The sequence below is a fragment of the Corylus avellana genome, chromosome ca8 (genome assembly GCF_901000735.1).
Source record: "Corylus avellana chromosome ca8, CavTom2PMs-1.0".
NCBI lineage: Eukaryota > Viridiplantae > Streptophyta > Magnoliopsida > Fagales > Betulaceae > Corylus > Corylus avellana.
This window is the reverse complement of record NC_081548.1, coordinates 12,027,011-12,039,746: the sequence shown is the minus strand read 5'-3', so window position 1 is coordinate 12,039,746 and position 12,736 is coordinate 12,027,011. Positions and strand designations below refer to the sequence as shown.

Here is a 12,736-nt window from a genome sequence, read left to right as displayed (position 1 = left end):
ATACAACAAAAAAAAAAAAACAGAAAAAAAATATATATAAAAGAAATTCTTACGTGCCAAAGATGGTAGGCCAGAAATTTTCTAACGAGCCACATATGGCACGTCAAAAAGTTTTAACTAATTTTTTGCACGGCATAATTTCTTTTAACTAATTTTTTATTTTTTTTGTTTGGCAAATTCAAACTAAATAATAAGGTGATGGTAAAAATTATTAACAATAGTAAATAAGATGAATGAAGTTTTGAATCGTTCCTCGTTCCTTTGGAATCTTATTAAAATAATTAAAATAACATTATTCATATTGAAGTTTTGATATATATATATATATGGGCAGGAGGAATCAAATATCAAATTGTCATCGTGCCCGTATTATATATAACTATTTGTTGTACACTAAAACAGCTTTGTAAAATGGTTCGATTGATTGACAAGAAAATAAGAAGCACAAGACGAGGAAGAAAGAATTAAGAAGAAAACTTGGGTATACGTGCATTAGTAGATACAATAAAGTTATTTAATAAAATGTTAGTATTTTGAGTATCATTTTCATTTAAAATCCTTCCTAATAAAAATTTTTTTTAAAAAAAAAAAAAAAAAGTTAGGTGATATATATATGAGAATAACTTCTATAGGGTCGTGGCACAAACCAAGGCCTTTGTGCCCTCCAATAAGAAGGCGACACATCAGCGTGGAACACTGTAACAAAAATATGGTATTTCACCTAATCTTTTTTTTAGAATACCTAAAACAAAACACTTTCTAGAATAACATTTTCATATTTTTCTCCGAAACCGCTCCAGCCACCAACCTGCCACCGGAAGCGACGCCAGCCGGTACAAAAAAAGTCGGAGATGACAGATATAACCCCTACAGAAAATGCTGGGTAAGAACCAAGCTCCTCCTCCCTCTCTCCAGTGCCCCTCTCTCTCAATGGCGGTAGTAGAGAAAATTTTTTTTTCTCTGCTGCCCTTTTTCACTGCTGCCGGGCAACAGAAATTTTTTTTTTCTCTGTTCTCTGTTGCCCGGCAGCAGAGAACAGAGAACTTTTTCTCTGCTGCTGAACAGAGAAAAAAAAATTTCTCTGTTGCCCGACAGCAGAGAAAAAATTTGTTCTCTGCCGCCGGGCAACAGAGAAAATATTTTTCTCTGTTGCCCAGCAGCAGAGAAAAAAAAATTTCTCTGTTTAGAGAAAATATTTTTTTCTTTGCTGCCGGGCAAGAGAGAACAAAGAAAAAAAATTTCGCTGTTGCCCGGCAGCAAAATTTTTTCAGCAACAAAATTTTCTATGATCTTTGCTTTTGTTTTATGAATATTTTGAGCTCTGTGTAAAAAAAATAGAACTATTTCTTTCTTGAAATGATCATCTCACCGGCAGCAACAGAGAATTTGAGTTGTATTGGTAGGGTAGGATCTATGGCTAATGTACGGTTGGTTTGGGTTTTTATTTTATTTTTTATTTTTTTTACGTCGTAAAGGCACTAGTTTTGGTTGAAGAAGGTTATATTTATGTTTAGAGATTTTAGTATTTATGATTAAAGAATATTGCTATCTTCTTGCAGGTTCTCTAAGATGAGTATTAATGTTGAAGAACTTGCAAAAAGTTCATGTTGTGATGATTTTATTGAAGATGAGCATGTTGACAAAGAAATGATAAAGGATCAAAACGTCCGGTGCCTCTCTCTCTCTCACTGGCGGCAATAGAGATTTTTTCTCTCATACTCCCTCGCTCTCACACACCAGTGAGAGAGAGAGGGAGCACGAGAAGGTTTTTAAGGCGGACCGGCGGTGGCGAGGAACACTACGAAGATAATGGGGGGAGGGATGAGTTGGAGTTCTTTGAGGGGGATGATGATGTTTTTGTTGGTGTAGTATTGGGTTGGTTGTGATTAAGAGCAAGGAAGTATCTTTTTGTCAATTTAACATAGGATCTTACTCGGCAACTAGTATTTGCCTTTTTGTATTTTGGTTGCCTGAAGGTGAATTGTTATTGGGATCAGTTTGCTTTGATTATGAATTTATGAAGTTCATAAAGCTAATGCTGTGAGTATGGTATAGTTTTCTAATCTTCTAGATGAAAAAAAATGTCTTGGAACAATTGTTAATGATTTTCTTCTTGTATTTTTACTGCCCATTGTGAATGATTTTTCTGTCTGGATATTATTGAAGTAGTGATGTATGAATCTTAATTTTGGGTTGCTTTTGTGATAGTTTCAACCCCAGTTTAGGAATGAATGAATTTGATGAATGTTGTATGAGACTGATGAGTATCAAAGCTTAAAGTTGATGCTTTTGTTAAATTACAGGTTGCTTCTGTGAAAAATTCCAAGAGTAATATTTGATGGTGATGTTGTTGAAAGTCTACTCAAGCTGCTCTGCAAGACCAATTTTGTTTTTTTTTTTGTCAGAATTTGGGTCTTTGCATGAACTTTTCACTTAAATTCCTAAAGAACTGCATCAATCCTTACATTTAGTTTGTGTGGGACACTATTCATGATCTGGCTGATATACTTTGCTTGGAAAGTTGAGCTGCTTAGTGAGTTTTCTTGTTGATTGGAGAACATTTCTTTTTAGAATGAGCCAAATTTATGCAAGAAGCTAGCCAACTATAAAGCAACCAAATCTGACAAAAGAAACAAATTGGTCTTTTAGTCAAATTCCTATTTGCTGAGCTTGTTAATATGTTGTAATTCCTTTCCCAAAGGTGCAGTCTACGCTGTCTGTCAGCCACTCTTCTCTTGATTTAATTTACTTAGCAAAAAATGTATAGGCTATTGTACTTATAGTCCCTCTGCAATATTGTCCCGAGCATAATGCACTCATTGCACACTAAGAGGTGTAAAATTTCAAAAGGTTAAGAAAATAAAATAAAATTATTAAATGTAATTATTAAATCAATATGGTATATAACACATTCCCTCACATTCTTCCTTACTCCAAATAAGTGAGATACAATACATAAAATATTTAATTAAAATAAGATATAGATTGAGAATTCAAACTCTATTATCACCTGATTACCAAAAACGCTGATGTCAAAAAAACCACTCACATATAGCCACGTAAAATCCTGATGTCAAAAAAACCAATCACATATAGCCAAGTTCAGCCATATTCTGATAATAATAATAATTAAAAAAAAACTACATGCAACCATATCTTATGTATTACAACCTCACAAAAAAGACCACACCACACAAATCACAGTAACTTCAATGAGTTCCATAAGCGTTGATGTTATCTGCACCAATATCAACTATAGTAGATGAACATACATGATCTTGAGACATGTCAAATGTCGTAGTAAAGGGATACTCCATAGTTGGCAAAGAGCACTGTAAATAATTCATAAATAAATAAAATTAGATCATGGACAAAAATGATCTTGATGCAGGATATGTTATAAAAAATATTTACCTTTACTAAACTTTGCTGATCTATCAACCCCAAGTTAGTTGGCCTCAAATTTGTATTTGAAATATCCCTATAAAAAATAAGATTTTAATGCTAATTAAATCAAAATGCATTTTCATGTAAATTATTGTAAATCAAAGAAATTTATAAGAGTACCTTGCTTGCTTATGTGAAGGGCACTTGGTTCTCACATGCCCCGTCTTCTTGCAAATGGAACATGTCCTTTTCTTGATTGCTTGATTTTCTTTTGGATTTTTTTGTCTCAAAGATTTGGGTTTTCCTCTACAACTAACATGTGGAGGATCTTGCAAAGTGAATGGAAGGTTTGATAGTACTTAGCTGTTCAACACGGGACCCTCGGCACTTCCTACATTAGCATCATTTATATCTTTATGACAATCATCATCCATTGTCAGAATCTCATGATGAAACTTTTGTAAACTAATGGTAAAATGATCATATTTTCTTTTTGATTGGCAACCCACTTCTACAACTTCATAAAATTGCAACATTAAGCTATTTCTCATCAAGTTGGAAGAATTTTGTGTTTCTACTTGTATATCATCACTAGAAATGCCATGTATAATGCGACTCTTGGCATTGATCGTCCATCTCTCTAAGACATAATGTTGAGGAATAGTGTCCACCAAAGATTTCTTCAAAAAAATTTGAAGGATGTGCCTACATAGAATTCCAACAAATTCAAACTTGTGACATGTACAAGTAGCTTTCTTCTCAAGGACTTCAAATGCAACTTCATAAAATGGACTTTCTCTCCCATGAAGGGCCACCCTATATATCTTCACCCCTCCTTCTTCCCGATGTTTGGATGAGTGGTAATTTTGACTATTAAATAACTCTTCTTGAAACATCAAAAAAGACTCTCTTGTGTAAACCTTTGCCGCCTCTACTTCCATCTTGTAACATGTTTTTATAATCGGTTTCGAAGTTTTTGTCTTGACATCTCTTTCTTTCTCTTTAAAATAACGTGCATCCAAGGCCTTCTCATATTGATATACAAAGTCACTCACCATTGTGCTCGAACGAACATAATCCTTAAAAAACTTATTCATACTCTCACTTCGTTGAGTTGTAGACATGCCAGCGCAAAATGTGGTTCGCAAGTAAGCCGGCATCCATTTTTCACGCCGCATATAAAGTTTTTTCAACCAATCATTCTCTCCCAATTCATACTTGCCAACAATTTCACTCCATTCCATCTCAAATTCTTCAATTGTGATTGTATTATGAATACAATGTCGAAAGTCTATTTGAAATGATGGATATTTATTATATATATAAGCTAAATGTTCTGGAACCTTTTGTAAAACATGCCATAAACACAATCTATGAGTGGTATTTGGTAGTACCTCTGCAATTGCCTTACTCATAACCTTGTCATCATCAGTGATAATCGTAGAAGGAGCACGTCCAAGCATTGCTTCAAGCCATGTTTTCAACAACCACATATAAGATTCAACCATTTCATTTACAAGCAAAGCACATCCAAACATCACAGATTGGTGATGATGGTTAACTCCAGTAAAAGGAACAAAAGGCATCTTATAACAATTTGTCAAATAGGTAGCATCAAAAGTAACAACATCTCCAAAATATTGGTATGCAACTCGTGATCTAGCATCTGCCCAAAAGCAATTGCCCATGTATCCATTTTCATCCACTTGGATTGCGTAAACAAAACCTGGATTTTTGCTTTGTCTCTCGAGAAAATAATTGTACATTTTTTGTGCATCTCCCTCTCCAAAAAGAAATCTTCTTCTATTTCCCAAATAATTTTGAACATCTTTAGCAATACAACCAACATTATAGTCACCACCAGATTTTTCACTCAACACCGACATTATCTTCCTTGGAGGTACACCAGATTTATTGAGTGTGTCTATAAGACTTTTTTGGGCACTTGTTACCACTCTATGTCCACGAAGCAAACTTGTACTTCTAGGACTAAGGAGATCATGATTATGTTCAGTTTTGAACTTACATACAATCCATTTTAATCCCACTTTCTTTAAACCCATAATTGCTTTACATCCTATCCTTGTTTCTGCAGGTTTCGGGTTTTTATAGGTTTTCTCTTGATAACTTTTATGACGAAATCCGTCCCTTGAACAAACATATTCTATCCCAATTACTGACTTATCCTTCGCTAGTCGAGAATGACTTGTTCGAATGCTAAAACCATTTCGCCTTGCATAAGCATTATAACATGCATGAGCATCTTCTAATTCATCAAATTCCATATCAAGACATGGTTCCTTAGGACCATTATATGAGGCAAAGCTCGCAATTGGTTGCTTAAAATCATTTTGATCTTTTATCATTTCTTTGTCAACATGCTCATCTTCAATAAAATCATCACAACATGAACTTTTAGCAAGTTCTTCAACATTAATACTCATCTTAGAGATCCTACAAGAAGATAGCAATATTCTTTAATCATAAATACTAAAATCTCTAAACATAAATATAACCTTCTTCAACCAAAACTAGTGCCTTTACGACGTAAACAAAAAAAAATAAAAAAACCCAAACCAAACCAAACCAACCGTACATTAGCCATAGATCCTACCCTACCAATACAACTCAAATTCTCGGTTGCTGCCGGTGAGATGATCATTACAAGAAAGAAATAGTTCTATTTTTTTTACACAAAGCTCAAAATATTCATAAAACAAAATCAAAGATCATAGAAAATTTTGTTGCTGAAAAAATTTTGCTGCCGGGCAACATAGAAAATTTTTTTCTTTGTTCTCTCTTGCCCGGCAGCAAAGAAAAAAATATTTTCTCTGAACAGAGAAATTTTTTTTTCTCTGCTGCCCTTTTTCTCTACTGCTGGGCAACAGAGAAAAATATTTTTCTCTGTTCTCTGTTACCCGGCAGCAGAGAAAAAATATTTTCTCTGTTGCCAGGCGGCAGAGAACAAATTGTTTCTCTGCTGCCGGGCTCTGTTGAGCAGCAGAGAAAAAAAAATTTTCTCTACTGCCGCCAGTGAGAGAGAGGGGCACCGGAGAGAGGGAGGAGGAGCTTGGTTCTTACCCAGCGTTTTCTGTAGGGATTATATCTGTCATCTCCGGCTTTTTTTGTACCGGCCGGCGTCGTCTCCGGCGGCGTCTCCGGTGGCAGGTTGGTGGCTGGAGCGGTTTTGGAGAAAAATATGAAAAGGTTATTCTAAAAAGTGTTTTGTTTTAGGTATTCTAAAAAAAAGATTAGGTGAAACACCATATTCTTGTTACAGTGTTCCACGCTGATGTGTCGCCTTCTTATTGGAGGGCACAAAGGCCTTGGTTTGTGCCACGACCCTATAGAAGTTATTCTCATATAATATATATATATATATATATATGTTAAAACTTCAACATCAATAATGTTAATTTAATTATTTTAATCAGATTCTAAACGAACGAGGAAAATGTTATATATCCTTTAAGTTTGAATCATGCACGTTATTAAATTTTTATTTAGAATTAGATTAGTGAAAATATGAAATTGTCATCGTGCCCGTACTATATATAAAACTGTTTGTTGTACACTAAAACAATTTTGTAAAATGGTCCGATTGATTGACTAGAAAAGAAGAAGTAGAAGATGAGGAAGAAAGAATTGAAGAAGAAAACCTGGGTATAGTAGATACAACGACAATTTTATTTCATCTGCAAATAAATCGTTTTTTTTTTCGTCCAAAAAAAAAATAGGCATAGACCATGAAATAGGTTTTTATTTTATTAATTTCTATACTAAACGAATGGAGAATAATAAATCAAAGAAATCCGGATCGGAAGGCCAAGAGCAGAAATAGAGTTATTTAATAAAAATGTGGAAAGATTTCGAGTATCATTTTCATTTAAAATCCTTCTTAATAAAAAATAAAAGTTAGATGAAATATATATATATATAAAACAAAATAATAATAATAATAATAATTAAATCCAATAAAAAAAATAAAAGAATTTCTGACGTGCAACATATGGCACGTCAGAAAGTTCTAACGTGCATATAACGCCAGAGAATTTCACGGCTTGCCATATTATGTCGAATTTCTTATATATATATATATATATATATATATATATATATATATTCAATATCATGTTTTTTTTTTAATAGAAACTAATATAATGATAGAAATGTGTACTAAATTATCAAGTACATGCATATTGATGCAGGAGAATAATAATAATAAAGTAGATTTATTATTTATGTTTTAGTTTTCCTTTTTCAATAAGGATTGGGTTTTTCCTTTCCTATTAGGATTTGCTTTTCCTTTTCCTATTAGGATTTGTTTTCCTTTTCCAATTAAGTTTGCTTTTTCTTTTCCTTGTTGGTTTAGGAGGTGCCTAGCCTATATAAAGGCATCTAGTCTTTGTTGTTTTTCAATCCAGTTTATACTATCAATTAAATTTAAGTCTTTCAGAGTTATTTCTCTGTTTGCTTATTTGGGGCACTTAGGGATTTTCTCTTCCCTACTTGTTATTTTCTCTCTTCCTGAATTCCCTTTTCTATCTTCAAATCTTAGTTTCTGCTGCTTTTATACGCTGTCAGAACAATCCTAGTTCTGCCCGGCGTCAGTTGGTATCAGAGCTTAGCGTCTTCTTGGGGTGAATTTTTCATCAGTTTTTATGGCTGGAGGTCGTGGTCGTGGTCGGCGTGGGCAGGTTCCGAATGAGGAAGTCTCCTACCATGAACACCATGTACAAGACGTGAGGATTGAAGATTTGGAGAGGCAGGTTGCGGAGTTAACCCAGCGTCTAGTGGCGCAAAACTTGGAGAGGGATCGCGAGATGGATGATCGTGATTCAGAATCCAATTTTGAGAACCCGTATCACAATCCTGTTCTGGGTCGGGAACAGGGTGTTCAGGATTGGCGGCATGGAGACTTAGGCTTCAAAGTTGAGCTTCCAGAATTTTCAGGCACTTTACAAGCCGAAGGCTTCATTGATTGGCTGCATGAGGTAGAGAGGATCTTTGATTATAAGGAGGTTCCAGATCGTATGAAGGTGAAGCTTGTCGACATCAAACTAAAAGGTCGCGCATCTGCTTGGTGGGAGCAGCTAAAGCGATCACGAGATAGACAAGGCAAGCCAAAGATTTGTGATTAGGAGAAGATGAAGAAGAAGATGAAGGGAAACTTTTTACTCTTCGGATACACACAGACATTATTTCAGCGACTTCATATGCTGAGACAAGGTGCGAGATCTGTTGATGATTACACTGAAGAGTTCTACCAGTTGGTTGCTCGGAACGACTTGTCAAAGACTGAGGAGCAGTTGGTGGCGCGGTACCTAGGCGGTTTGCGGCAGTCCCTACAAGACGTCCTTAGTCTCCACTCCATTTGGACGGTTTCTGAAGCCTACCAACGTGCCTTGACTGTAGAAAAGCAGCAGGCCAGGAATAATACCAGATCTACACCGAGAGGAGATCAAAATACACGAGGAACTCGTCTTCAAGAGCCTCGTCCTAATCCTCAATCTACGCAAGGTCAGAGTTCCAATTCCAACATTCGTTGTTTTAGATGTGGGGAGGCCGGTCATCAATCGATAGATTGCCGAAAATCTTCTAGCAGAACGGGTAAGAATCTCTTGATTGAGGATGAGATAGTAGAAGAGCAAGTCAACATCGGAGATCCTATTTTTGATGAAGGTAATGATGGGGATATTTTGTATGGAGATGGGAATGAAACTCTTGTTGTCAGAAAAAGCTTGCTTACTCCAAAAGATGATTCTGAAGAAGACTGGTTAAGAACCAATATCTTTCATACCACATGCACAATTGCAGAACAGGTTTGCAAGCTTATTATCGACAATGGTAGTTGCGAGAATGTGGTGTCAGAGGAAGCAATTAAGAAGCTTCAGCTGAAGATTGATCGCCATCCAAAACCATACAAATTGTCATGGTTAAAAAAAGGGAGTGAGGTAACAGTAGATAAGAGGTGTTTGGTCTCTTTTTCAATTGGTAGAAAATATTTTGATAATACATGGTGCGATGTAGTGTCTATGGATGCATGTCATTTATTATTAGGCAGACCTTGGCAGTATGATCGAAGTGTTATTTATGATGGACGACGAAATACCTATACCTTGAGCATCAAGGGAAAGAAGGTGGTATTAGCACCTCAACGAGAAAGAGTCATTCATGGACCAGTGATTGAAAGGGGCACTAATCTCCTATCAATATCTCAATTCCTGGAGGAAGCAGAAGAAGAGGGAGTTGTATACGCCTTGATGCCATGTGAAGAAGGTGACAACGTAGATGATGAAGTTTCCATAGAGTTACAAGAGGTGCTTACGGAGTTTGCTGATTTGATGCCAGAGAATCCACCCCCTGGTTTACCACCCATGAGAGATATACAACACCACATTGACCTAATGCCGGGGTCAAGCTTGCCCAATCGTCCAGCCTATCGCCTTAGCCCGAAGGAATCTGAAGAATTGCAACGCCAAGTGACAGAGTTGCTAGAAAGAGGTTACATCCAAGAGAGCATGAGTCCATGTGCAGTTCCTGCTCTCTTAGTTCCGAAGAAGGATGGGTCGTGGCGTATGTGTGTTGATAGCCGAGCCATCAATCGAATCACAGTGAAGTATAGATTCCCGATTCCTCGCTTAGATGACATGCTAGATCAGTTAGCAGGTTCTAAGGTTTTCTCCAAAATTGACCTTAAAAGCAGGTATCACCAAATCAGAATCAGGCCTGGAGATGAGTGGAAAACAGCGTTCAAAACGCATCATGGGTTGTACGAGTGGATGGTCATGCCTTTTGGGCTATCTTGTTGTGTACTTTGACAATATTCTCATCTATAGCTCCTCACAAGAGACACACCCAAAACACCTCAGGGAGGTTCTTAACACGCTACGAAAAGAGTGTCTATATATCAATCGGAAGAAGTGTTCCTTTCTTACTACTACTGTCACTTTCCTTGGATATGTTGTGTCTATTGATGGTGTTCATGCAGATCAGTCTAAGGTAACAGCAATTCTAGAATGGCCAACACCCAAGAGTCTACATGATGTTCGAAGTTTTCACGGATTGGCATCATTCTATCGACGATTCATCCGAAATTTCAGTACATTGATTGCACCAATCACGGAGTGCTTAAAGGGTCGGACTTTCCAATGGACTGAAGAAGCCAATGCAAGCTTTCAATTGGTGAAGAAGAAAATGACGGAAGCACCTGTTCTAGCTCTTCCAGACTTCGAGAAGATTTTCGAAGTTAATTGTGATGCATCTGGCGTTGGCATTGGAGGTGTCCTAAGCCAAGAGGGACGTCCGATTGCATTTTTCAGTGAAAAGTTGTCCGGGTCCAAGAAGAACTATTCCACTTATGACTTGGAGTTTTATGCCATTGTACAATCTTTGAAACATTGGCGTCATTACCTGGTGCAGAAGGAGTTCATCCTTATCACTGACCATGAGGCCCTCAAGTATATCAATGGCTAACAGAAGCTTAGTCGCCGACATGCCAAATGGGTCGCTTACCTTCAGGAGTTCACTTTTTCTTTACGGCACCAATCAGGAAATTTGAATCGAGTTGCTGATGCTCTGAGTAGGAGAGTTGCACTCCTTACTACCATGCATACCAAAGTTGTGGGTTTTGACACTTTCCGAGAGTTGTATACGGAAGATCCTTCATTCGGGAAGATATTTGCTGAGGTATCTGTAGGTAAGCGCAGTGATTATGTTACTCTTAATGGTTATCTATTTCGAGGTTTACAGCTATGCATTCCGGATAGTTCATTGAGGGAGCAAATAATACTAGAGTTGCATGGAGAAGGTCACTTTGGGCGAGACAAAACCTTGGCCTTGGTCTCATCAGACTATTATTGGCCCAAGTTAACTAGTGATGTGACCCGTTACGTGGAACGGTGTTTTATTTGTCAAAGGTCTAAGGGGACCCTCACAAATGCAGGTCTATACACCCCATTACCTGTGCCTGATGGCCCATGGCTTAACGTCAGCATGGATTTTGTTTTGGGGTTACCTCGCACTCAAAGGAGCATGGATTCTATTCTTGTGGTGGTTGATCGTTTTTCCAAGATGGCCCATTTTGTTGCTTGCCGGAAGACGATGGATGCCGCCCGAATTGCTCACTTGTATTTTCGGGAGATTGTTTGCTTGCATGGGGTTCCAAGATCTATTACATCGGACTGAGATACAAAATTCATGAGCCATTTTTGGAAGAGCCTGTGGGAAAAGATGGGGACCAAGCTTAATTTTAGTAGTGCCTACCACCCCCAAACAGATGGTCAAACTGAGGTGGTAAATCGAAGCTTGGGGAATCTTTTAAGGAGTTTAGCTGGAAATAAGCCAAAGCAGTGGGACCTGGCTTTGTCACAAGCAGAGTTTGCTTACAACCGGTCCAAGAATAGAACGACTCAGTTGAGCCCTTTCGAGATTGTGTATGGGCAAAACCCATCGGGAGTGCTTGACCTAGCACCTATTCCCCGTATTGGTCGATTGAGTATTAAGGCTGATGAAATGACAGATTATCTCCGAGGAGTTCATGACCAGGTCAAGAAAGCGATAGAAGATAGCAATGTTAAGTACAAAGCACAATCCGACAGCCATAGACGCAAGGTAACTTTTGAGGTTGGTGATTTAGTTTGGGCTGTACTCACACGTGATCGTTTCCCTGTGGTGAGTATAACAAGCTACGAGAGAGGAAGATTGGGCCTTGTGAGATTTTGCAAAAGATAAATGACAATGCATACCGACTACGTCTTCCAAGTCATTTAAAGACCTCTGATGTGTTCAATGTGAAGCATTTGACTCCATGTTTTGTTGATGCAGACAAAGACAACTTGAACTCGAGGGCGAGTTCTTTCTAACCCGGGGAGACTGATGTAGGAGAATAATAATAATAAAGTAGATTTATTATTTATGTTTTAGTTTTCCTTTTTCAATAAGGATTGGGTTTTTCCTTTCCTATTAGGATTTGCTTTTCCTTTTCCTATTAGGATTTGTTTTCCTTTTCCAATTAAGTTTGCTTTTTCTTTTCCTTGTTGGTTTAGGAGGTGCCTAGCCTGTATAAAGGCATCTAGTCTTTGTTGTTTATCAATCCAGTTTATACTATCAATTAAATTTAAGTCTTTCAGAGTTATTTCTCTGTTTGCTTATTTGGGGCACTTAGGGATTTTCTCTTCCCTACCTGTTATTTTCTCTCTTCCTGAATTCCCTTTTCTATCTTCAAATCTTAGTTTCTGCTGCTTTTATACACTGTCAGAACAATCCTAGTTCTGCCCGGCGTCACATATATAGACATGTAAACTTAAGATGAGAACAAGACAACGGAAAAAAAAAATCGAAATTACGA

General features: G+C 37.2%; 1 protein-coding gene across 1 annotated transcript; it reads right to left on the bottom strand.

Annotated features, from left to right (window-relative positions):
- Window positions 1-3,746: 3,746 nt before the first annotated feature.
- On the bottom strand, window positions 3,747-5,831 carry LOC132190892 (protein FAR1-RELATED SEQUENCE 5-like). Its single transcript, XM_059605915.1, has one exon. The coding sequence runs from the start codon at window positions 5,829-5,831 to the stop codon at window positions 3,747-3,749; it is 2,085 nt and encodes a 694-aa protein (XP_059461898.1).
- Window positions 5,832-12,736: the final 6,905 nt, after the last annotated feature.